The sequence below is a fragment of the Ctenopharyngodon idella genome, chromosome 16 (assembly GCF_019924925.1).
Source record: "Ctenopharyngodon idella isolate HZGC_01 chromosome 16, HZGC01, whole genome shotgun sequence".
NCBI lineage: Eukaryota > Metazoa > Chordata > Actinopteri > Cypriniformes > Xenocyprididae > Ctenopharyngodon > Ctenopharyngodon idella.
The window spans coordinates 11,848,203-11,875,309 of record NC_067235.1 but is presented as its reverse complement, the minus strand read 5'-3'; the positions used below and the strand labels follow the sequence as shown (position 1 = coordinate 11,875,309).

General features: G+C 36.6%; 2 protein-coding genes across 4 annotated transcripts in view; one reads left to right on the top strand and one right to left on the bottom strand.

Annotated features, from left to right (window-relative positions):
• Positions 1-366: 366 nt before the first annotated feature.
• gsdmeb (gasdermin Eb) lies at positions 367-16,581 on the top strand. 2 transcript variants are annotated; one of them, XM_051866673.1, is made up of 11 exons: positions 367-817; positions 910-984; positions 3,772-4,013; positions 6,577-6,769; positions 7,405-7,573; positions 7,735-7,861; positions 8,113-8,229; positions 10,686-10,813; positions 12,312-12,483; positions 12,692-12,765; positions 14,821-16,581. In XM_051866673.1, exons 3-11 carry the CDS (start codon positions 3,806-3,808, stop codon positions 15,049-15,051), a joined length of 1,419 nt encoding a protein of 472 aa, XP_051722633.1. In that variant the 5' UTR covers positions 367-817; positions 910-984; positions 3,772-3,805; the 3' UTR covers positions 15,052-16,581. The 2 variants fall into 2 exon arrangements, with proteins under 2 accessions (XP_051722633.1, XP_051722632.1); XM_051866672.1 differs by lacking the exons at positions 367-817; positions 910-984 and adding an exon at positions 2,726-2,925.
• Positions 16,582-16,690: 109 nt separating this feature from the next.
• pals2a (protein associated with LIN7 2, MAGUK p55 family member a) overlaps positions 16,691-27,107 on the bottom strand; it is a 28,641-nt gene continuing 18,224 nt past the window's right edge. For both annotated transcript variants that reach the window (XM_051866670.1, XM_051866671.1), the window contains 7 exons: positions 25,017-25,148; positions 24,776-24,872; positions 24,307-24,378; positions 23,366-23,527; positions 23,063-23,265; positions 21,251-21,379; positions 16,691-20,900 (listed from right to left, as the gene is read on the bottom strand). In XM_051866670.1, coding sequence (XP_051722630.1) covers positions 20,724-20,900; positions 21,251-21,379; positions 23,063-23,265; positions 23,366-23,527; positions 24,307-24,378; positions 24,776-24,872; positions 25,017-25,148 — 972 coding nt within the window. In that variant the 3' untranslated portion in view covers positions 16,691-20,723. The remainder of the gene's footprint in view (positions 20,901-21,250; positions 21,380-23,062; positions 23,266-23,365; positions 23,528-24,306; positions 24,379-24,775; positions 24,873-25,016; positions 25,149-27,107) is intronic.

Below are 27,107 nucleotides of genomic sequence, written 5' to 3'. Positions count from 1 at the left end.
GGCTGACCTTCGCCCAGATAGCAAGAACATTTGTGCCAAATGTGACTTATAGCTGGCAGTTACTTCCCTCTCATGCTCTCATTTTACAACAACCTCCTTTGCCCAAATAAGCTCTAATTGGCTTCAGATAAGTGCTATTTTGGTGTTTTAAAAGTTTTTATTAATATTAAGTATATTATTAAGTATTTTATGTCTACAAATAGCCTGTTACTAGAGTAGTACTAGACTAGTCTTCATTTTAAATGACAAGGAAACCAATTTAGTTAATGTTTTCTTCATGCTACTGTATGTCTTGTGTGGCAGAAACAAAAGTTTGGCTAACACTTGTAACAATCCTCACTTTTAACTAGCTGCTTAATTAGCTATTTATCAGTTCTTATAAAGCATGACCATATTCTACTTCACTTAGTCTTACCTGATACCTAAACTTAAACACTAATTCATAAACAGTGAATTAGCAGTTTATTGAGGCAAAAGTTGCCCCAAAAGTGATGCCCATTTTTGTAATGTTTATTTACAATCATTTGTAATAGGCCTTTGTGCTTGTTTTAAATAATATCTGATGTATGATACTATGTGTTACAAACAGAGGACGTCGGAGACACAGGTAAGGTTTATGATGTTTTATTGAGACAACCAGAGCAGTGAGCAGGTGAGTGAAGCCAGATACAGTTTGTGATGATCGATGACAGAGATAGTGATACTTGGTTTCTTCTAGGAGACGTTGGTGGCGGATGGTCCTTGGAGCTGAAGACACACAGAGACACTCACGGAAGACAGGAGAACACGGAGGATCTAGGAAGCACACTGGAGACAGGTAAGTGGTTGATCAAGGAGTCCGTAAGGTAAGGGTAAGTATGCATTAACGAGACCGGACAATGACTGTGTGGCTGTGAGTGTCTCTTATAGTGCTGCTGATGGGGGTGGTGATGAATATCAGGTGTGCGTGATCAGAACTCTGGTGAAGGAGTACGTTGTGATTGGGTGAGTGAAGAGCCTGTCTGTGACACTATGTTATACTAATGTATTTCTTTTTTTATCCTCCTTTTTCTTACAGATGGTGACTGAGAAAGATTTGTGAGACATTACTATCAACACCTTTTGTGTTTAAGATGATATATTTAATAAAAAAAAAATGACTCAATCAATTTTTGTATAATACTGTTTGATTTGCTGTTTGATATTTTAAATAAATTTAAAAAAAGTTAAGGTAAATGTTGTTAAATTATGGCTTTTGGTGTGTTCAGCCATGTGTGGGCCACATAAGGGTCTCATCCATACAAAAATAGCATTTAAGGTTCACATATGGGCCACGTCTGTTTTTATTATTTGGCTACTGGTTGAGTTATGGCCCTCTTTCGGTTTATTTCTGGCTAAAGGATGTGGGCCAGGTCTGTGCCGGCAAACATGATCTAATCTGGGCCACACCTCGGCTGTTTATTTGGGCCACATCTATATGCCAAAGGAAATTTACTGACTACTGTGAGCCACACCAGATACTCAAAGCTATCTTCCTTTCTTTTGGATAGTAATAGATATTTAGATATCTGACACAGTAATATATAATTAATAATGGATCAACATTTAATGGTTTTTGATTCCCAGCAAGACAATAGGCTACTTGTTTTAACTACCAGCTATATAAATTACAATAGATTAAATTATTACACTAAATTATTGTTACATGAAATCCACTCCAAATTCAATTAAGTAAAGAATTTCATACTTTTTATGACAACTTACACTACCAGTCCAAAGTTTGGAAACATTACTATTTTTAATGTTATTGAACGAAGTCTCTTATGCTCATTAAGGCTGCATTTATTTCATAATAAATACAGAAAAAGCAATAATATTGTGAAATATTATTACAATTTAAAATTATGGTTTTCTATTTTAATATACTTTATTTCTGTGATGCAAAGCTGAATTTTCAGCATCATTACTCCAATCTTCAGTGTCACATGATCCTTCAGAAATCATTGTAATATGCTGATTTATTATCAATGTTGGAAACAGTTGTGCTGCTTAATATTATTTTATAACCTGTGATACTTTTTCAGGATTCTTTGATGAATAAAAAGTTTAAAAAAAAATATCAGCATTTATTTAAAATAGAAATCTTTTGTAACAATATACACTACCGTTCAAAAGTTTGGGGTCAGTAATTTTTTTCTTTCTTTTTTTTGAAAGAAATTAATACTTTTATTCAGCATGGATGTGTTAAATTGATAAAAAGTGATAGTAAAGATTTATATTGTTAGAAAAGATTTATATTTTGAATAAATGCTGTTCTTTTTAACCTTTTATTCATCAATGAATCCTGAAAAAAGTATCACAGGTTCCAAAAAAATATTAAGCAACACAACTGTTTTCAACATTGATAATAACTGAGTATCAAATCAGCATATTAGAATGATTTCTGAAGAATCATGTGACACTGAAGACTGGAGTAATGATGCTGAAAATTCAGCTTTGACATAACAGAAATAAATTATATTTTAAAGTATATTAAATAGAAAACCATAATTTTAAATTGTAATAATATTTTACGATATTATTGTTTTTTTCTGTATTTATTATGAAATAAATGCAGCCTTAATGAGCATAAGAGACTTCGTTCAAAAACATTAAAAATAGTAATGTTTCCAAACTTTTGTCTGGTAGTGTATGTAAAGATCTTACAGGTTGTTTACAAGTACACCCTCTCTCAAGAGATAAAAAGCCCGCACTTTGATTGACAATCTGTGCTGCGAATGAAATAGTCTTTGTCTGGGAGTGAGCCAATAAAATATGTGTAGGCGGGGCTAAGCAAACACAACGCTCGAGTAGGCGTGTGTAAATCAGACCCTCTTGGGTTTTGTTTCAGTCGTGGTAGATGTCCCTGGTCATCTTCAGCTAAACAAGCGTTAAGAACAGACGACGGTAAGCGCGAGATCAATATTTACAAGTTTTCTGTTGTCTGCCAAGTTGTAGGCTATTGGTTGCTTTAAAATTAATTTAGTGCGCTTTTGTCAAAACTGTTCTGAAGAGAAGAAAGGATTACAACGATTCTGTCGCTACATTGTACCTTTCGGCTTCTTTAGTGTCACAGTTTCAGTACAAGACTAAATTATGTATAGGTATGAATTAGCTGCTGGTAACTACGGAACTAGACATCATAATATTGTTGTCGCTATGTAAATACAGTGAGTTATTTGAACAAGTGTGTCATAATCAACATGCCTGTTATATATTTATTGCAACTTTAGCTAGACATGGTACACAGATGGCATACTATGGCTTAACAACATGTACTATGGGTTAGTTGCTTGTATTATTTTTTTTTTTACATACATAATTTACTGATATAGTAAGTACATGTTACTTGTAACAAGGACACTGAAAAATAAAGTGGGTTACACTTTATTTTAAGGTCCGTGTTACAGTGTAACTATACATTTTAGTACTTAGTAATGTACTTACTATAGGGTTAGGGTAAGGATGTGGGTTTGGTTTACAGTTAATTGCATGTAATTATTCATAATTTACAATAACTACGTGTAACGTGTAACAATGACACTGTAAAATAAAGTGTTACCGTAAAGTGTTACCAAATACCATGTGCCATGGTATTTACATGGTATTTACAAGGTGCTTGAAAGAATCCCTTGGCATTGCCATGGTAGGCTACATTACTAAAGAACCATGATACTTTGTTATTTTTCGTTAGTAATGCACACTGATAGAAGTAATACTTTTAAATGAAATATACTTTTGTGTTTTTTCCAGCTGATCCTCAAAAATCTTCCTGCCAGTATAAAAGATGTTTGCTAAAGCCACTAAGAACGTGCTCTCTGAGATCGACACTGAAGGTTCCCTGATCCCAATGTCCCGTCTGAATGACTCGGACGGTCTGATTCCTCTGTCCCTGGTCATCAAGCGTAACCGCTACTGGTTTTGGCAGCGGCCCAAGTACCTGCCATCAGACTTCAAATTAAATGATGTTCTTGTTGGAGATCCGATAAATCCAGGTACAGAGCAACTGTCACTCTTTACTGAAAAGTATATGGTCTATGAAAGCTTGAATTTATCATTAATCCATCACTTTTGAAGGCCCACCCCTTGTGAAACACAATGTAATGCATGAAACGCACTTAATTGCATGTTAAATTTAAATTATATTAAATACAACTTTGTATGTAATTTCATAATTCTGTTTTCTTAGAACTATGGATTTATGGTAAGCTATGAATGTCATTTTTATTGATACTTTATGTCAAGTATTTAAATATATATGCAATGATGTAGTACATTTTAAAATCTCCAATAAAATATATTGAATAACACGCTACAGTTAAAATTATAACGCATTAGTGTGTTAGTCAACACATCAAAGTAAGTGTCCTTTTTTAAAGCACAACAAAAGTTCATTAAAACATAATGATTTAAAATGTTCTTTAAAGTAAAATGTTCAATTTGACATTATTACAAAGTGCACTTTTTAAAGTATGATATGTTTCTTAACACACTTAAAGGGTTAGTTCACCCAAAAATGAAAATCCTGTTATTAATAATATCTTGAATAAAAGCCTAAATTCAATCCGTTCATCATATAAAGCAATCATATCTCTTCAGAAAATTCGGACTAAACCGCTCAGTTCATATGGATTAATTTTACAATCTCTTTATGAACTCATTTTTGGGTGAACTAACACTTTAAGTGTGTTAAGAAGCATAGCAATGGAAGTGTACTCTCTTTAAGTACACTTAAATGGCCTTTTATTTAATTAATATTATATTATGTACACATACAGTTTTTAAAATATTAACCTTTAAAATTTGAAGTACACTACAAGTGCACATTTATTACAATTAAGAACATTTTTTTCTCAAGGGACTGTAGTATCACAAACACATCCAGCTTTATGTTCTCTGTGAAAATGGTTCCCAAAAATTGTTTGTATAACTATTTATAACGAACCAGTGATAGTTGATGGTGATTTTCTGCTTAAAGCTGCAATATGTAAGATTTTTGCAGTAAAATATCCAAAAACCACTAGGCCAGTGTTATATATTTTGTTCAGTTGAGTACTTACAATATCCCAAATGTTTCCAACAATTTGCAAATCGTGAGAAAATTGCTATTTTAACCAAGGATCCGAGACGTGTGAGTGAGTCGATACCCGCGTTACCCTCGGTTTCCGGTTGTATTTTGTAGAAACCATGGAAACACCAAAGACGCTTTAATATTTACATGTTTTAATAGACAAGGGAACAACTGTTTTGATACATTTATAGACAGAAAACTAATCATTGTCATATAGCTCAACGCGTTTAGTCTTATTGTTTAAATCTAATTTTCTTGATTTTTTGCGAAGTACCGTGCCTCAGAGAAAAACACTATTTTGTGAAGTAGCTAACATAGCATAATCAGATGCAGCTTTATTTTTAGTAACAGTAATACAGAATTGTCCCTATCATACAATACGTTTTAAAATTAATTGCATGCCATTTATCAACACAAGCCATCCAGCATTTAATATGATATTCTAATATCAATCAGCTTACTGCAGTGTGTAAGAAGTGTCTCACAGCAGCCACCGTGCGAACGCACAGGGTAACATTATAACATCATTTTCAACACACTCAAATGTATCTAATATGATAAACAGAGTTGTGGCATAATAAAAGTTCTGCTGCTCTGGAGTAGTGTTGCACGATATACCGGTACTAGAAGGGTATCGCGATACCCTGCTTTTAAAAACGGTCCGGTTCTTCATTTTATTAGTACCAGCTGTATTTCCTAATGTGCGACAGCAGGGGGCAGTGTGCGTGCAGCGCGCTGCTTCTAAGGCACATTGAGTGCGTGTTTATTCCACTCAACTGCCAGGAAAAACCAGGAAAAAAAGCATAAGAGCAAATAATTTACAATTTTACTGAGCATGAAAATAATAAACATTAAAAATTATATTAAATCTAAGTCTGTAACTTCATGGCAAATCATTAAAACATGTAGTTCAGCAGTTGACAAATTCATTTATATTTTTATTTTTAGTTTAAACAGTTCACATTCCCTCTCTGTCTCAGCAGACAGCAAAATGAGAAGCTTTTTGTTTATTAATAAAAATAACAACAACAAAGTGTTCTGTCATGTTATTTATTTACCTTTCCTGCTGTTTTAGCCATAGTATTGTTTAAGTATCGGTATCGTGATATTTAAGTTGGGTATCGTGTCGAAGTCAAAATTTTGGTATCGTGACAACACTTCTCTGGAGCCGTGTGTCGTGTTCGTCTTTCATTATCAATCGCTTCAGTGGCCTCGTTCAGCTCCCACAACACTCGGCCCTTCGCTGCTTCATTCTACAGTAACGTTAATAATCGCATCCATGAATATGAGTCCTATCCCGATTCTTTTCCACCGGCTGTGAGGTGAAGACGACGACTCCCAAGATTCCTCGCTCAAACTTGGCGTCACCGAGCTACACCTTTGTTTTGAATAGGCGACCTCTAGTGGATGAAAAACTACATATTGCACCTTTAACAAGATTTTATTGTGTGGGAGAACTGATGGAATATTGATATTTTTGTCCACAGTTGTGGTTGAAACAGACTTTTTGACCTATAATGGCAAAGTTGTGGATAACAAAAGTGGAAGTGCTGCAGCAGAAATTGGGCCGGGGAGTTTTAATGTAGGGGGGTCTGGCTCCAGCAAACTTCAGTCATCGTTTGGAAACCTAAAGAAACAGGAGGTGGATGTCCAGAAGCTCTTACAGGATTCCAAATCTAGGTGAGTGACTAGCCACATTCTCGAGCCGCGGTCTTCTCAAGCTTGGCGAGATAAGGGAGCGTTGTGATGTGGAATGTGATTTAAACACAAGTGAATCACCCATAGTGACAGATATGGGCACTGGTAAACTAAAAAAGGGAAATGAAAGTGCTTAAAACGCACAAACAGTAGCTCATATTTCATAGTCTCATATTCACATAGTTTGGACAGTCACACGGTAGTTTCAACATTTGACGGTAAAAATGTAAAAAAAAATTTTTTCAGTTCATTTCAGTTGTAAAATGTGTAAAATATGGAAAATGACTTGAACATATGGTGTCATTGTTACACATGTGACATGCATTTATTATAGTAACAGTAAATTATGCATAATTATAAGTAGCTTACACTAAACCATTAATGTTTTGCCACATGACTTAAAAATATGATTCATGCTGTAACAACAAACTAAATTGGTTTATTTTTTATGTCAAAAATAGGAAAAAGTCGAAGAACTCCAACTGTTTCTTTATTTAAAACTGATGTATTGATGTAGGTGAAAAGTTCTAGACTCTTGCCACGTGTAGATGAAAATTCTAAACACAATAAAGACACGTGACAAACTTGTCACACTTGAATCTGTGCTGTGGTTGTAGGGTTCTGGACCTGCAGCACTCTCTGATCCAGCAGACACGGGAGACGCAGAGGGAGGTGTTGGCGATAGTGAAGGAACGAATCTTTACCACTCAGCCCTGCACTGTCACTGAGGAGGTTCAGGAAGGAGGTACCTGCACTGGAATGTTGGGCTTCAATAAGACAATAAAGGTTGGGCTTTCTTCTTTGGTGAAAAAAATCACACACCCCTCTTTTCCATTGACATACTCTTGGGTGTATCATCAAGTAACAACATTCCAGGGTGGGCATGTCCAGTCGTGCTTGTCCTTCTAAAACAAACTGTCCTGTCTTGTTCTTTTGTTTCTCCACAGGTTTCAGTCAATGACAAAGTAAAGCCTTTTATTGAGTATGACACAAATGTGTCTATCAACATCCCCCCCAAAACCACTATTGCTTACAGCGTGATTGAACTAGATGTTGCGCACACTGGACAATATGGTATTGATTGCTCTGCATGTTTTCCTAAAGCGAAGTTTTATCATTCTGTAGTAGCTCATTGAAAGTTTTGTACCAATTACGTTCTAGATCAGATGTTCTCTACTGTTTTTGCTTAAGAAACCAGATTTACTTTTAAAATTAAGTCAAGTGTCAAAATGGTTAATTGTACAAAAGTAAAAACATTATGGGAAAGGTAATTCTGGAGAGTCAAAGAAGCAGTAATATGATTGTACCATTGTCCATTTTGCCAGGATTGTGTCTGCTGCCAAATATAAAAGGCGGTTTTGAACTTGACGGGCCAGTGAAGTTGAAGCAAGCTAACTCACTTAGTGCTGCACCAGGGAAAACAACCATCAAACTGCAGAAAGGTAACAGTTTAATGAGTAATCATTTTGTGGCAAACAAAATACCTCTTCTATCTAAGCATAATTATTCAGAGACAACTAGTAGTTTTTAAGCTGTTATCCATGAAATATGTAAACATTATAGCTTTGTGGCACAATCAAAACATTACTGTTTGTTTGCACATCTTGACTAGCCTGACAGAGCAACCAAAGGTGTGAGCTTGGGGCGGGACTGTCTGTTTTTGAGAACAATGACACTGATGAGGTATACAGTCATGCAGGGATGATGTATTTTTGTAGGCCAGTTTTAACACTTCCGGTTCCATTGTCCCAAAGTCGATGTTTTTTTTTTTAATGGGATTTTGGTAAAAAGTCTGAAATAAGGTCAAGCTCAAAATATTTTCATATTTTATTCCATGACATAAAACACTCCAGTAATACCCAACTTGTGATTTATTTATTTATATATATATATATTTTTAAAGCTTTTAAGAAAAGGCGGTTGCTAACAAGTTGTTAAATGGGACTACAGAGGTTATTGGAGACATTAAATGTCATCACACCGAACAGGCAAACTCATCTACACACTAAAACGTGTAGCTAAGTATCATAAACTGTTGATCACAGAGCATATTTTTTTTTACCATAATTCAGATCCTATGAAAAACTTCCAGGTTGGCCTACAACCCGAATTCCGGAAATGGAAAATGTTGGGACGTTTTTTAAATTTGAATAAAATGAAAACTAAAAGACTTTCACACATGAGCCAATATTTTATTCACAATAGAACATAGATAACGTAACAAATGTTTAAACTGAGAAATTTTTCAATTTTAGCATAAAATGAGCTCATTTCAAATGTGATGCCTGCTACAGGTTTCAAAATAGTTGGGACAGGGGGCATGTTTACCATGGTGTAGCATCTCCTCTTCTTTTCAAAACAGTTTGAAGACGTCTGGGCATCGAGGTTATGAGTTTCTGGAGTTTTAGTGTTGGAATTTTGTTCCTTTCTTGCCTGATATAGGTTTCCAGCTGCTGAAGAGTTTGTGGTCGTCTTTGACGTATTTTTCGTTTAATGATGCGCCAAATGTTCTCTATAGGTGAAAGATCTGGACTGTAGGCAGGCCAATTCAGCAACCAGACTCTTCTACGACGAAGCCATGCTATTGTAATAGCTGCAGTATGTGGTTTTGCATTGTCCTGCTGAAATACACAAGGCCTTCCCTGAAATAGACGTCGTTTGGAGGGGAGCATATGTTGCTCTAAAACCTTTATATACCTTTCAGCATTCATAGTGCCTTCCAAAACATGCAAGTTGCCCATACCGTATGCACTTATGCACCCCCATACCATCAGAGATGCTGGCTTTTGAACTGAACGCTGATAACACGCTGGAAGGTCTCCCTCCTCTTCAGCCCGGAGGACACAGCGTCCGTGATTTCCAACAAGAATGTCAAATTTGGACTCGTCTGACCATAGAACACTTTTTCACTTTGAAACAGTCCGTTTTAAATGAGCCTTGGCCCACAGGACACGATGGCGCTTCTGGACCATGTTCACATATGGCTTCCTTTTTGCATGATGGCGCTTTAGTTGGCATCTGCAGATGGCTCGGCGGATTGTGTTTACTGACAGTGGTTTCTTGAAATATTCCTGGGCCCATTTAGTGATGTCATTGACACAATCATGCCGATGAGTGATGCAGTGTCGTCTGAGGGCCCGAAGACCACAGGCGTCCAATAAAGGTCTTCGGCCTTGTACCTTGTGAACAGAGATTTCTCCAGTTTCTCTGAATCTTTTGATGATGTTATGCACTGTAGATGATGAGATTTGCAAAGCCTTTGCAATTTGACGTTGAGGAACATTGTTTTAAAGAATTCCACAAGCTTTTTACACAGCTCTGCCCATCTTTACTTCTGAGAGACTCTGCCTCTCTAAGACATCCCTTTTATAGCTAATCATGTTACAGACCTGATATCAATTAACTTAATTAGTTGCTAGATGTCGTAGATTTCTTGCTTTTTCAGCCATTTGTTACCCCCATGCCAACTTTTTTGAGACCTGTAGCAGGCATCAAATTTGAAATGAGCTCATTTAGTGGAAAAAGTGGAAAATTTATCCGTTTAAACATTTGTTATGTTATCTATGTTCTATTGTGAATAAAACATTGGCTCATGTGATTTGAAAGTCTTTTAGTTTTCATTTTACTCAAATTTAAAAAACATCCCAACATTTCCAGAATTCGGGTTGTACAAAAATACGTCATCCATGCAGCACTCTATTCAGGCACATCACTGACGAGGAGTTTAGGCACATCACCTTTAAAGAGTTTGTTTGTTTTTGTTACAAATTAGTTCTTTGTTGACCTAATGGAGTATGAGCAGGGAGAGTTGGTGAATACTATAGAGAGTACTTTATTAGCATTTTTTCAATATAGAAATAAACATTATTTACACGGCCCCCTCTTTCTCTCTCTTTAGATCTTGAAGGATTCCAAGGGCAGTTTATGGTTCTCTCTAAACTCCCATCCAACACGCGCCGCTCATTATTTCAGCAGATCTCTCTGCTCCTGCAGAACAGTGTAGCCATCAGCTTGCTGGAGGACGCAGTGAGTGAGCCGGGGGGATCTTACATCAAATTTTGTGTTCCTTTGTTTGTTTTTAAGTGAAAGAGAATGAATTATTCCATTTAATAAATGTGTCATTTATTATTTAATATCAAAATGTGTGTGTGTGTGTGTGTGTGTGTATATATATATATATATATATATATATAAAATTATAAAAAATATTTTTACAGTCAACAGCCACTTTTTTGGGTACACCTTGCTAGTACCAGGTTGGTTGCCTTCAGAACTGCCTTAATTCTTCGTGGCAGAGATTCAGCAAGGTGCTAGAAACATTCCTCAGAGATTTTGGTCCATATTGACATGATAGCATCACACAGTTGCTGCAGATGTTGGCTGCACATCCATGATGCGAATCTCCCGTTTCACTACATCCCAAAGGTGCTCTATTGGATTGAGAACTGGTGACTGTGAAGGCCATTTGACTATAGTGAACTCATTGTCATGTTCAAGAAACCAGTTTGAGATGATTTGAGCTTTGTGACATGGTCCGTTATCTTGCTGGAAGTAGCCATAAGAAGATGGGAATATTGTGGTCATAAAAGGATGGACATGTTCAGCAACACTCCTGTGGCATCTGAATGTCACAGTAGAAATCGAGACTCATCAGACCAGGCAACGTTTTTTCAATCTTCTTTTGTCCAATTTTAGTGAGCCCGTGTGAATTTTGCCACTGTTTCCTTTTCTTAGCTGACAGGATTGGCCTTCTGCTGCTGTAGTCAATCTGCTTCAAGGTTCGATGTGTTTGTGCATTCAGAAATGTTTTTCTGCAGAACTCAGTTTTATTGAGTGGTTATTCTAGTTACTGTTGTCTTTCTATCAGCTCGAACCAGTCTGGCCATTCTCCTCTGACATCTGGCATTAACAAGGCATTTTCGCCCACAAAACTGCTGCTTACTGGATATTTTCTCTCTTTTTTTTAACCATTCTCTCTAAACCCTAGAGATGGTTGTGTGTGAAAATCCCAGTAGATCAGCAGTTTCTGAAATACTCAGACCAACCCGTCTGGCACCAACAACCATGTCACGTTCAAAGTCACTTAAATCACATTTCTTCCCCATTCTGATGCTCAGTTTGAACTTCAGCAGGGGTGCGTTTCCTAAAGCCAACTATGATTGTATGTTCCATCATTACCAACACAATTCAATGGAACTTGCTGCCATAGTCTACATGTCTAAATGCACTGAGTTGCTGCCATGCAATTGGCTGATTTGATATTTGTGTTAAAGAGCAGTTGTACAGGTGTACCTAATAAAGTGGCCAGTGAGTGTATATCTTTAATAGATATATACGTCAAGAATGAAAAAACAGAATTTGAAGGTTGATTGAGATCTTTATCACTTCTGACCAATTTATTACATCCTTGTTGAATAAAAGTATTTTCTAAAACAAAACAAAAAATCTTTTGAATGGTAATGTTTAGTAATATAAGATAAGACTCAGTGTTGGACATCTTTGTACTTGTTTGTCCATCTCTCAGCTAGAGGACCTGTGTAATGGGATGCAGCCTGATCCCAGTGCGTTAGATGAGGTTCCTGCTCTGAAGGCCACACTGGAGCTTGTACAGAAGGCTGCTGGTTCAAACTCCACTGGACAGCAGATGAAACCCAGCGCTCTTACTGCCACCTACCTGCTCTTCAGCTCCTTAGATGGTGAGTTCAGTTCAAGTGACAGAATTTTGACCGATATAGGTCATAGATTGAGTCAGGTGTTATCTGTTCATAAAGGTAATCAGTATGTTTACTTGATATGCATTGTCAGCCACAAGGCCAGAATGACATTCACCTGCGGATTGTTTGTTGTCATACACCTGCTGTCAAATTGACCTTTGTTCCCATAAACTCTCATGTGTCCATGTAGAGATGACTGACTCTGCCCTGTTTGAGCTCAAATCTTGCTGCAGTTATGCAACCCTGCAAGCTCTGCTCCATCTTGTAAGTATTCTTACATAACAGTACTCCAAAATACCAAGAAATATTTTTTCAAAATGTGATCAAAAACAGGCATTGATACCACATGTAATAAATAGGGCGTGTTCAATAGAAGTATTCAGTCATGACGTCAATTTACGGAACATCTCGCAAGGCTAATTAGCCGTGGGATCCCTCTGGAATTTCCTGTGGGAAGTTTGGATTTATGAGTGAAAAGGCTTGTGGTAAACATTATTTGAAGAGACTTCCACATGTTGTTTTGCAACATAAATTGCACAGATCCTTCAACATTCACATCTGATGTTTGACAATTGTTGACAAACTGCTAAAAGATTACAACCACTTGGATGCGAGTTTACATGATACATAAAAATTTAATTAACTTTACAGTTCAAATAATACAAGTTTTGACAAAAACAAGTTATAAAATTATAAACCTCACATTTCCGCCTTTTATAGCGTAAAGGCATGTCAAAAAATGACATGGTTATACAAATTAATTTAAAATGATAGTCTAGATGCCTTATTATTCTACAGTTTTTGAACACAAATTAGCTTCTTATCAATCCACAGGTTCACATTTACAACACTGCGTGTAAGCAGAGTAAAAATGTGTCAGTCTTCACATTGGTCTAAACAAAAATGGCAGAGATACTGAAGAAAATTGCAAATTCACTCTTTGACAGTAGATGGCGTTTGTGAAAAAGCAGAAATATAGCAGTTTCCCCATTTGTCTCAGCAAACAAAGCAGCACTGCGCCTGTATAAACTACTTTATTATTAGGCATTACAAGGAAGTAATATGAAAGAAAATGCGGTCTAAAACGAAAGGCAGCATTTGCAGGTATGATATAAACACCTTGAAGTAAACAGTCCTAGTTCATCAATGGTAGATCAAAGCAACTGCTCATTCGTTGTGATTTTGAACTGCTCTGAAAGCACAAGCCTTTAGAATGAGCAACAGTGCCACATTTTTACTTTGAATCATGCAGTGTATGCATTAAATCATTTTGCCTTCTCTATTTAAAAACAAAAATTAATACCAAGTCTAGTTTCTATTTTCTATTAAATCTATTAACATTTACTGACATATCGCTTGAGACTTACTGATTACTGAAAAATTATAATTAACTTTATTTGGAGCATTTCTTTATTGCACAATGCACATTTCTTAAATATTAATGGTTCCCTATGACTTACACTTAAGTACACTAAAGCTACTTAAATGTCCTTATTGAACTAAGGTCTAATCCAGGTTTAGTCTAAGCCCTGTCTGTGCAACCGGGCCATAATGTGTTTTAAAATCACTATTAATAAGGACTGTATGATCTTTAAATGCAAGATATTTAAAGTGTACTTAAAGTATATTTGATTGTGCTAAAGTGGAACTATTGCAAGTATACTTTAAGTATATCTTTAGTTAGACCTCAGCACTATTTCCATACAATTAAAGTGCATTAAGTACAAAATTCCAATTTAGCAGATTAAGTATACCAGTTTAGTATATCAAAAGTACAATTGTAGGGCATTTTTATTAAGTACATAATACGTAAATGTATTTGTAGTATACTTAGCATGAAATAAACGTATTTCAAATACATTTTAGTACATTTATTTTTCACTAGGGTTTTGAAGTTAATTATCTTAAGCCATATTTTTAAAATGAGAATTAAGATTTTTGTAAAAGACTTTGACCTTAAATTTGAACAAACTAAATTTAAGACTTTAAGGACCCGTGGGGACCCTGAAATCTTACTGATAACAGTCTATAGTATTCTGATTTATTGAAGTAATTGGTTACATTGTTCTCTTTTGTCAAATATTAAAGAGATAAGTCTCAAGTTATGTTAACTACAGGCCTTTTATTTATTTAATTTACTTAATTTACTTTTATAAATCCAGAATCATCATTGTAAAAACCCACAGAAAATCCCTAATCATTGGCTTAAACATGCCAATCATCTTCTGGCTTGTTTGACCACAAACTGAGCAGTTCTGTACCACATGTAAGAAACAGAGCTTCCTTTCTATGCCTGTGTGATGTAACATTTTTGTGCAGGTGCAAAATTTGGCTTCAAATAAGAAGTCCTCTTCGAAAGATGCTGCTCTGGCTGTGTTAGCGGATGAGAAGGGTTTCAAGAAGATTACAGCACTCTTTGCTTCTTGTAACATGACCTTGCTTAAGGAGAAGGATTCACTTGTTACAAAAATCAGCAACTCACAGGATCGCCTCCCCCTCATGCTATGCATTGCAATCAAAGGTTTGGCATCTCTAGCACCCCCTGTCTGACTGGAGTAAAAAACAAAAATCAAACCAAAAAAAAAAAAAAACCTGGCACAAGCTATTAACTTAGAAGGACCAAAGGGCATTAAAGCCTGCAAGTGGATGAACTGGGGCCCGTTTCAATAAGGAGGTTCAACCAAAACTTGAACTCTGAGTTGACTTACCCTGAGATGGGAAACTCTGAGTTTTCTGTTTCAGAACAGCTGAATTGAGTTAGTTCAGTCGACTCTAAGTACACTGACTCTGAGTTAAGCGCGTGCACCACGACTATGAAAGCCATGATCAATGGAGCTCCGATATTACGATTCACCATGGCAACAGCACCCAACAAAGAGACAATACAAGTTTAATTTTTATCGTTGTTATAATATCAGAGGTGAAAACTGGCAGAACGGTAAGTTATTGAACTACTATTCATTTTCATGGTATCCCACATGCAAAAAAAAAAAAAAGAAGAAAATAATAATTTTGCAAATTATGTTCTATTTACCACGTAGGCTAAAAGTAGCAGTTCTTTGCAATAAGTGTAAATAGTAATTAGATGCTATTTTAAATTTTTATACTGGCAGATACATACTATTTGCACTTCAGTATTGTTGTACATTAACATTATGCAATAATAACTGAGTGTAAATGATTTTATCATTATTGAACACTCGTTCGGCAATTTACTTCAACTTGTAGAACATTTTCTTAACTTTTATTGAAAATAAATGCCTTTCTGATGTGAAAGGAAAAGGGAGAAGAGCGAGCTCGGCAAAAGGCGGATTTGAACCCGGTCAGCCGCATCATAAGTTATATCTCCGCGCCCAACGTGTTACTGCCTACACCACTGAAGCCGTTAATTAACCTTGTGTGACATTGGTGGGCGGAGCTACAGTGAATTCGCACTTAGTAGTAGACACTGCAGGAAACAAGACTAAATATATCATTTTCTTATATAGAAAATCCATCTTGATTTGATAATTTTTAGATATTTGTACTTGAAAAGACAAAAAATACTCGGTAAGAAAAGCATTTTTGCAGAGTGAATGAATGAATGAGGTATTTAAACATCACTTGCACTTTAAAAAGGGGGAGGAGTCCGAAAAAAAACTCTGGGTTTACCGAAGAAAACCTGCTCGCGACCAGGTTAGGTTCGCAGAGTAAGTTACCATGGTAACTGACTCTGAGTATAAGTTACTTCTCTTTCAGAAACGGGTTTGACATACCTCCCATTTCAGGTATGTAGTTTCCCTCATTTCAGGGTTAACATACTCAGAGTTTTCACTTAACCTCCTTTCTGAAACAGGCCCCGGCTCTCTGGGATGACAAATAATAATAATAATGGATTCTTAAGTGGCCTTTCAGCGGTTTTGTGGATGACATAGCAAAAACAGCAATCATTTTGAAATTGTCTTTTTGTAAATTGACCATTTGTAATTTCATTTGTTTGAATATTTGTTGTTTTTTAAAGTACTTCTGTAATATCAAATCTTTTAAAGTGGATAGCCAATACTGTGAAATAATGTACAATAAATTCATGTATTTGGGCCAGTTTTGTAATTCACTGTATCCGGTTTCCTGCCTTAATCTTTGTTTTCATTTAAAAAAAAAAAAAAAAATCTTATGCACACCAGAATATAAAATGATTTAAGTACAATGATTCAAAATTAAGATTAATTTATTAGACAGCCGTTTAATTTCAGAAAATACAACTCTCTGTATTGCAAAATATAGAATTTTCAAGTGAATACAAGCTGGATAAAAATCGGAGTTATACAGCCTTGAAAAAGACACTGGAGCAAGTTGCCAGAGACAGCGATACATCACTACAGACAAAAAAGACTTGTGAATCTGTGAGGCCAGGTAGCTTGTGATCATGACACACTTGGTCTATATTCCATGTTAAAAGGTGATTTTGTGCCCATGTAAAAGGCATTTAGCTAAATGCCGCTCTTATTCTGTATACTATGACATACAAGCAGCATAATGACTGAGCTCATAATTCTACAACAATATAATTGAAACCGTGATATTGGTTGCACTTTATTTTATAGTACATGCACTTACACAAAAAAGTACTAAGTATACTGCGAGTAGCAAGTGCTGCGTCCCAATTCAGAGGTTGCATTCTTCGAAGGCCGAATGAGTCACCGCGACGCAACGAAGGCTTTGTCGTTCCAAAGGCGTGGCCTTTGAAGTCCGTGTCCTTCGAAGGATGCAGCCTCTGAATTGAGACGCAGCTAAGGTAACTTGGACTTAGGTATGGGTTTAGGGCGGGGATGGGCCAACGAGACTCACTTTCCTGCAGATTTTTGCTCCAACCTTAATCAAACACAACTGAACCAGCTAATCAAGGTCTTCAGGATTACAAGAAAGCTACAGACATGCGAGTTTGATCAGAGTTGGAGCTGAACTCTCCAGGATGGTGGACCTAGTGGGCCAGAGTTGCCCAGAGATTAGGGGCTGTACACACAGAACACATTTCTGCTTTTAAAAAAGCGAGATGCCACACAATGGTATCCAACTGCAAAGGTGCGGCGCAGGCGAATGGAAAAGCAGCCAAGGTTTTGAGCCGTGTTATCATGGTATTACTCACCCTCAACTTGTTCCAAACCTGTATGAATTTCTTTGTTCTGCTGAACACAAAAGATGATATTTTGAAGTCAACAGGACCCCATCAACTGTCGGTAACCAAACATTCTTCAAAATATATTTGTGTTCAGTAGAAGAAAGAAATTCATACAGGTTTGGAACAACTTGAGGGTGAGTAAATGACAGTTTTCATTTTTGGGTCAACAATCCCTATAAAATGTGGTTAAAAGTTCAAGACAAAGTGTCATGTACGAGATGCTGAAAAGCAGTAAGATGCATGTTCAAATAGAAAAACAATTCAAAAGCAGTTCAGTGTAACAAAAACATTCTGTGTGAACCGTCCCTTAAGCTCAAAGTATACTTCATTTTTCACACAGACACTTGGAAAAAATTTCAGACGCAGACGTAAATTTCTTCATTAGTATGGTACTCGTGCAGCAAGATTTTTCATTTTCTGTATGCTCAGTTTGTGCATTCGCCTTTGCACTAATTAGTCTACAAGGTGACAGAGCGGTTTGTTTCAAAGTTGAAAAAGAAACATATGAGACGAAAAACAGCTATTGGAGACTGCAACAAACACACACGTTGACAAAAGGCGATTAAGAGATACATGCAATTGTAGTTTAAACGACAACACTTTTTTTTTTTTTTTTTTTTTTTTTTTTAAATCGGTCATAACTTCTGGAGAGAAACAACTCAGACATTGGACAAGGATGAAACTTTCTAGTATGTAAGGGTCAAGCACCTGACACCATCGAATGAACATCTGTTGTGCACATATGCCAAGGGTTTAAAACTGAAGTATAGTTTGGGCTCATTGTGTACTTCAGTTCTTACACGTACGCTAGAGTATGCGTACCAATGTGCGTTATGTTAATTTCATTATCAGCATAGTACGTATAACTATACACATGCAAACAGAGGGCCTGTCCCAATGTGGTTTTTCTGTACTTGACCACATGTCTACTTATATATGTTTGGCCAAAGTGTTCAAGTGGGTGTAAAGACTGCAAGTGTCTTAAGACTTTTGTTCACTCAATGGAACACAATGTAATTGAAGCACCACAATCACTAAAACATCTCGTCTTTTGCAAACGTTTAACAAAATACATATAATCTCTGCAGTCTCATCTCTCCAAATTATATGCAACATCTAATTAAACTTGCACTGGAAAGTTTTCCTTAGACATGTCACGAAATCAGGGCAAGCAAATTCCTTAACGTGATGAACTATGGTATACTCTTAGCCTCAAAGACAGCTCCAACACTGATTTGGTGTGCGTTAAGTGTACTGCACTTTGGTATTTTTCAGACATGGGGAAGTCTTGTGCAGTTACTTCCTGTTGCATGCACACAATCTCAAGTGGCCAAAACCACAAGTGTGGATATTGGGACAGGCCCAGATTTTTCAAACTGCACATATATTTTGTATGCTCATCTTGCACATGAGCCTTGAACTTCTTTGCACTAATTTGTTTGTCCACAAGGTGGAAAAACTGGCCCAGCCTGTTGTTTCACAGTCAAGAAACAGATGAGATAAAAACGACAACGACAACGACGACAGACTACTGGAGATTGTTACAACAACAGACACCTACATTTTTCATATTCTGCATGCTCAGTTTTTGCGTACACCTTGAATTTTTTCTGCAGTAATTAGTTTGTCCATAAGGTGGCGAAACTAGTTTCACAGTCAAAAAAGAAGCAACAACAAACTACTGGAGATGGCAACAAAAATAAATGCACGTGATACATGCAACTCTAGTTTAGACGAGTACAATTTTGTTTTTTTTAAATCGGTCATAACTTTTGAAGAGAAATAGCGCAGACACTAGATGTGTTCGGCTGTACACATAGACCAAGCTTTCGCGTCAAAACGGGATTAGTTCAGTTCAGAATTAAAATGTACTCACCCCCATGTCATCCAAGATGTTCTTTCTTTCTTTAGTCGAAAAAAAAAATTAAGGTTTTTGAGGAAAACATTCCAGGATTTTTCTCCATATAGTGGAATTTAGCGGATACCAACCTTTTGAAGGTCCAAATTGCAGTTTCAATGCAGCTTTAAAGGGCTCTACACGATCTACGTCATGCGTGACCTTTCCAACATGATTACGTAATGTGTGTCGGATCGCAGAGCTAGTGCAAGATGAGCATTTGTGGTTAAAAAGTATGTCAAGTTTTATTTTATTTTTTTTGATCGTTTCGCTAGACAAGACCCTTATTCCTCGGCTGGGATCGTGTAGAGCCCTTAGAAGCTGCACTGAAACTGCAATTTGGACCTTCAACCTCGTTGAACCCCACTGATGTCCACTATATGGAGAAAAATCCTAAATTTAAATCTCTTTACGAATGAAGAAAGAAATACATAAACATCTTAGATGACACGGGGGTGAGTACATTATCAGGAAATTTCAATTCTGAAGTGAACTAATCCTTTAAGGTACATTGCGCTTTAGCAGTAGGTTCAGGGTGAGTACCTAGTAATTATAGTAAGTAAATAGCGCATATATGTAGAACAGGACTGTAAAATAAAGTGCACCCATATTTATAAAAAGTTAAAATTGGCTTACTCCTTTCGTTCCTTGAATTTAACTAAAAATCAAGCCTAACAGGATGACCCTAATGAAGGTCTTAACAAGTCAGAAGCTGGATAAACTATTATTTGACATACTGTAGTGACTGAACTATATGACATCACAGTTCAGAAAGATGAAGAGATGCGAGATGAATCCTGCACTGTAAACCAATGTTAGTAACACTAAAATTACAGCAAGAAAACAGACTCCTGCTTTCAATACTGTAATACAGCTTATACCTGTCATTAAAATGATAATTTTCCATACAAGTCATTCAAAAATTCCTATTTGTTTCTGTCCCTCCAAGTTACATTCTTTAAAGTACGTTTAGTCAGTAGAACATAAAAAATGTTAATAAATAAGTACACTTCCCTTATGTCTGTCCTGACTGGATAGCTAGTGTACATTTGCATAGTGACTGGTGGGTCCGTTCAATGTGAACTTGTGTTCTTTGCCGCCGCCGCTGATGATGGTGATGGTGGTGATGGTGATGATGATGGTGATGATGATGATGGGCTGTATGTCTCAGTAAACCCAGTTCAAAGGGACCCATTGCGGTTGTGTAGCCAGCTGCTCCACAGCTTCCTGCAGTTTCTCAAAGGCCTTGTCCAGATTGTCATTAACAATAGTCAGATCAAAGTAGTGATTGTACGCCCGCTTGATCCTGGCGCTTTCGTCCACTGTTTTCTTTAGGTCCGTTTCCTAAGAGACAGGAAGAGATGAGCTGACTATTCAACTGCTTTGGTTCCTAAAATATTTTCATCCATTCATTTATTTTCTCTATAAGGATTGAATAAAATTCTTCAGTAAGGAGTTGTAAACCATGAACCAAATCTCCCAAATCAAAACAAAACGTTTTAGTAGTTTCTAAAGAAGCATATATTAAAGAATCTCAGAGCTCATGGTAGCTCTAATATTTCTACAGTATTGTTAAAAAAAAAAAAAAAAACATTTCTCTATAGAGAAAATGATTTTGGATACTTTATTTTCTGAACTTGACTGTTGCGCTCTATAGAGTGCATGAACTGTGAAGAGAAAGAAATGAGGCTGACCGTCAGTAGCTTGGTTGTGATCCCAGCATCCACCACAGCTTTGTGCATGGCCCGTAGTGTATCGAGCTCTGGGGCGGCGATGAAAACCACAAATGGCATAAACTCTGATGTCTTCAGTACCTTTAGCGCCTGTAGAGCATTTATTAAATAAAGAAAAAAATAATAATATTTTTCTAGTGATGAGACAAACGAAGCTTTTTGAAGCTCTGAATCAATCGCTTGTAAAATGACACACTGGGGGTGCTATTTTAACTATCTAAATGGCGCAGGTGCACTTAGGGCATTTCCGAATCCACTTTTGCTAGTTTAACGACAGAAAAAAAATGGTCGGCACGCCAGGCGCATGATCTAAAAGGGTTGTACTTAGACTCTTAATGAGTCATGGGTGTGTTTTTTGTGTTTCAGAGTGCCATCTCCCATTGCCTATAAAAGCCAGGTGCGCTTGCACCATGGCGGATTGCTATTTACATGGCGTAGTATAGACACCCTCAACCTGACGAGTCAGTTTAAATACATGTGTATTGCCACAATTGGTCAAATAATTAGCCAATTTGATTCGTCATTACTGCAAATAGGTAATTCTGATACATGCAATTACTATCCATTATGACATGTAGGCAATTTTTATCTTTATGTACACAATAATAATCTTTTACATTGTAATCCTTTTATTTTTAATATTTGGCATGTTTGTGTGCTGCTGCGTGTCCCTCTGTGTAACAAGCAGAGTGTATGCCTATAGGCGCATATTACTAACGTGCTCTTTAAATAACAAAAAAAAAAAAAGAAAAAAATACTGCACCATTGACGTTTTCAGTTGCCTCAAAATAGCAACACGCCAACAATGTGCCTGAACACACCTCGTTTTCAGACAAGCACACCCATGGGCGTACAGATAGGTGAGAGTGCATTTGCTATTTAAACAACATGGTGCAGGACGTGAAAATGATAACTGCATCGGGCTGAAACTAGCAAAAAACACTTGCGTTGCACCTGCCGTCACATTGCGCCGAATATATGATAGGGCCCTGGGTCTTATTCACTTAACCGTGAACTTAAATTTGTGTGTGAAATCGATGTATAAGCGTTTTCACTAACAAATCATGATGATTAAATAACTTTTGTTCAAAATTTCATTCTAAATTTATGGGGAAAAAAAAAAAAAAAAAAATTAGGACCAACATATATGTATATCACAAATACACACACAAACACACACACAGAGTATATAAAGTAATAGAAAAGGTGCGTTATAGCGAGCTACGAGTTTCCTCTGCACAAAGATACAGATTCTCATATGTACAGCTGGCTAATCAGAGATCTGTAATCTGGGTCAGTTGTGACCTAATGGTTAGAGAGTCGGATTTGTAACGCGGGTCGCGGGTTCGAGTCTCAGTACCGTCAGGAAATGTAGATGGGGGAGTGAATGAACACAGCACTCTCTTCCTTTCTCAATACCTACAACTGAGGTGCCTAACAAGGCACCTAACCCCCAATCACTCCCCAGGCGCCACAGCAAAAACACTAGTTGTCAAAAGACTACTACAATATTATGCAAGCTTGTTTCTGCCACAGACAAAAAAATAAAAAAAATACAAAATGTAATTGTGACTTTTTATCTTAATTCTGACATTTTCCCCATTGCAATTTCAAGTTTATTTCGAGAAAAAAAAAAGTCTGATTTGTAAGAAAGTCAGAATTACCTTAATTTTTTTTTATTCCGGGGTGGAAACAAGCTTTCATACTATACGTATACATATATACTTAGAGGATAAATGTTTAAGCTAGTCTGTTATTCACAAACCCACTCACCTGTGGGTTGACGTCCAGTATGCAAGTACGTCCTGTGCGAACGACTTCATGGATAGAGTCAATTTTGGTTCCATACAGATTTCCGTCATATTCTCCGTGCTCAAGGTATCGACTTGCCTTGATGTCCATCTCCATTTCCTCTCGGGAAACAAAGCAGTACGACTGGACGTCTTTTTCATCATCCCGAGGACGCCGGGAAGTGACTGAGAAACAGATGAAATTCTCAATGAGTGAGAATTTTTATTGGTAAAATAACATGATAGCTACAGTAAGTATTAATTTTCACGTTGTTTATAGACTCACAAGGTACAGTAGTTCCATATCGCAGTGGGTTTAACACAATCAGACGGTTCTTGAGGCTTCGGCGGCCTACACCTTGTGCACCAATCAACACAAGAGTTTTTCTCTGGAATGGAGGCATCTTTGCTACTTCCTCATAGATCTGTAATTCATGCCGATCAAATTCTATTAGAAAGAGAGAAGTTTTGAAAGTTAATTTTTATGTTTTTAAAAGTACACTGCCGTTCAAAAGTTTAGGATCAGCAAGTTGTTTTTTTTCTTATGTTTTTGAAAGAAGTCTCTTATGCTTACCAAGGCTGCATTTATTTGATCAAAACTACAGTAAAAACTGTAATATGAAATACTATTAAAACTTTAAATAACCATTTCAATATATTGTAAAATATAATTTATTCATGTGAGGGCAAAGCTGAATTTTCAGTCTTCAGTGTCACATGATCCTTCAGAAATCATTCTAATACTGATTTGGTGCTAAAGAAACAAAAATATATATTATTTTCAGTGTTGAAACTGAGGATGAGAAAATATAAATATATATTATATATATATATATTATATATATGTGTGTGTGTGTGTGTGTGTGTGTGTGTGTGTCTGTGTATGTGTATGTGTATATGTATAAAGTACTGTATATATACACCGATAAGCCAAAACATTGTTCACATTGTTCAGGAATGGTTTGAAGAACATGAAGAGTTCAAGCTGTTGCCCTGGCCAGATTTCAATCCAATTGAGCATCTGCGGGATGTACTGGACCAACAAGTTCGATCTATGGCAGCTCCAACCTACAGGACTTGAAGGATGTGCTGCTACAGTCTGAGCCAGATAACACAGCACACCTTCAGAGCTCTCGTAGAGCTCATGCCTTGGTGGGTGGGCACTGTTTTGACAGCACATGGAGGACCAGCAGCAGATAATAACAAAAGAGACCGAGCAATTCTAACCTGCATTTTTTGCTGTTAAGTACATCATTTTCTTTTTCTTCTTTTTTCCAGTTAATGTCCCACAGAGGATTCCTAAAACAAAGTTGTAATACAGTTGTAATACACAATAGGAAACGACACAAAAACGACTAAAAACATTATTATGCATGCCAGGCCAGTAGCTGGCGAGGTCACTTTGTAAAGAAACACTATGCGCCTATAGACTGAACACGTAATACACATGCACATAACGTCACAGTTTTCACAGACTATAACGGTATTGTTTTCAAAAACTTGCATTTAAAAAAAAACATTTTCAAAAGTTTGCATTTTCAGGCCCCCAAAATGGTGTGTAAATGAACAGCTAAAATGCACAAGTTTTCCGTTTTTAGTTGAAAACGGTGTTGTGTAAACATCCCTCAAAATCTTGGGAAAAACCATTACCAGAATCCTCTGAAATTCACAGAAAAATGCCTAAAATCCACTGTACCTGAACCATCCAGGTCTCTCCTAACAAACGCCTTCCTCTTTTCCTCAAGAAACTGACTGGGGATCAGGCCAGTACGGCCTCCATTTATGTTACATGCCTAAAAGAAAAAGAAAAAGAAAAAACACTATTGAACATAGCTTCAATACGTCAAATATTTCATCATTTAAAAGAAATTGGACCGAAACAAAGGTCTGGGAGAGAAAAAAAAAAAAAAAAAAAAAAAAAAGTATCTTCTTCTCACTTGCCACCAGTTGGTGTCCTCCTTGTTCACTATATGCAGAATGTCTCCTTTAGAGAAAGCCAAACCCGCCTCTTTACAAGGGATCAGGTTATCAGTGTCAGGATTGTAGTTGAAATGTGGCTTCAGATACACCTAAAGGGCAAAGAATGTGTAACTCCTGCTTATTGACATATTAATCATTTTAAGCTGCTAATTATAGCCTAAAAATGCAATCGTGTCATAGCTCATTCTCAGACAATAGACTTTTTTATAAATCAATCATTGTTGCTTTCTGACATATAATGAAAGGAGAAGTATTTTATCATAAAACTAAAAATAACCACTTCACCATTAAGATTGGCTTAAACATGTGCACGTTACATTGACTATTATCTGATTTCAGTAATGCTGATAAGGCCGATTCCTCTTTCACATTGTCAACATTTGTCTACAGAATACTGCAGCCTAAAAATAAAAATAAAAGGGGAAATAAGAGTATCAGAAGCAACCCATGTTGTTGTGTTTTGTAAATGTTGTGTTTTGTCCTCTATGGAGGACAACAGCATGTTTTCACATGAAATATTTATGGATCGTGTTGGATCTTTATCAGTGATGAGGACCCAACAGTAAACATACAGCGGTCATTCACTGCACATAACCAGGCCACCGAGTAAAGTTCAGGTCGAAAAAAAGACAGAAATTTAGGTTTGGCACAAGCAATGGAACCCTGTAAACCCTCACCTCCGGTGTTTGCTCTTTGTGCGAGGTTTGTAAACATTATTCAAGGAATGGTGGTAAAGGACTATTCCTGTTTAGATGCATACACTCAGGAAGTGGTTGATGTGCAGCAACAGGACTGTTTGGGGATCTAAATGTATTCGGATCAGAATCTGAACTATCAAATATTTTGCATATATGTGGACCTGAGAAACCTGCTTAACTTGTGCTATTTTTTTTTTTTTGCACCATAAATGTGGTACATTATAGTACTGTATGTCTTTGTAATGTACTCTCTGGCTCTTGTGATATAACAATTACAGTTATCTCTATCAAACTCTTTTGAATGTGTGGTAAATATCACTCATCCAGAATCAAATTAGAAGCAAAAAGTAAAAAAAAAAAAAAAAAAAAATTAGTTAATTCCGACCTTTTATGTTGCATATTTCAGCTCTGACTGTTATAACATAATGCAGTCTTTGCAAAATAACTTGTTATAGAAAGACCAGTTTAAAAACTTCATCAGACCCGCCAGCAAACCTCGTCACATACACAATGACTGCAGTTAAATACGAATTAACTCCTGAAAACTTAATGTAGTGACAACCACATTTACAAAAATTCTGTGCAGTATTTACGGACTAAACTAAACAACTACAGTAGTCAACATTTAAAGTGGATCAAAACCTATCAAAGTTGTCCTAAAACCTTCTTCTTAGAACAACTTTGATTAACGTTTTTGATCCACTTAAAATGTTGACTACTGTAGTTTTTAAAGACATATTCAAACACGTATCAGAGACTTTACATGGCATTAGTAAAGGAATAAGCCCGTGTCTTAGTGGGAGTCTCTTAAAGGCACAGCAGCATAAAACGGACCATATAATTCTAAGGGTTAGAGAGAAGGTAGATTCAGAAGTTGTGACAAGATCAATTATGACTCATTTTGGTGCAAAACACTTTACTAACATTATAACTTGAAAAAAATTTATTAAAAAAAGTAGTGACTACTTTTCAGGATCCATTTCTTTCTAGGCCCAGATCTCAGAGTAGAAAGTAAGGGTGTGTGCGCGTGTTTCACTCCTCCCATCTGCCCTACTTAGCGCAGGTTGTGTTATTAATAGGGATAACCATGCTCACAATGCCACCAGGCTGAAACGGAGTCACCCAGAGGCCAGGTCTCTCCTTCCTCCTTCTCAAGGACTGTATTAACCCATATCCCATCAGGAGGTTATACAGCACTAAAATCAGGAAAAAGACTGCTTTGTACTCTCAGCACCTGATTATTAGGGAAAGATACTAGCAGTTCAGATGAGGATGAACTTGTACATCAATCCACGTCTTGTTGCAGAAAAAAAGGTTTATTTTACATTTATTTTTTTTAGTTTTGCCTCA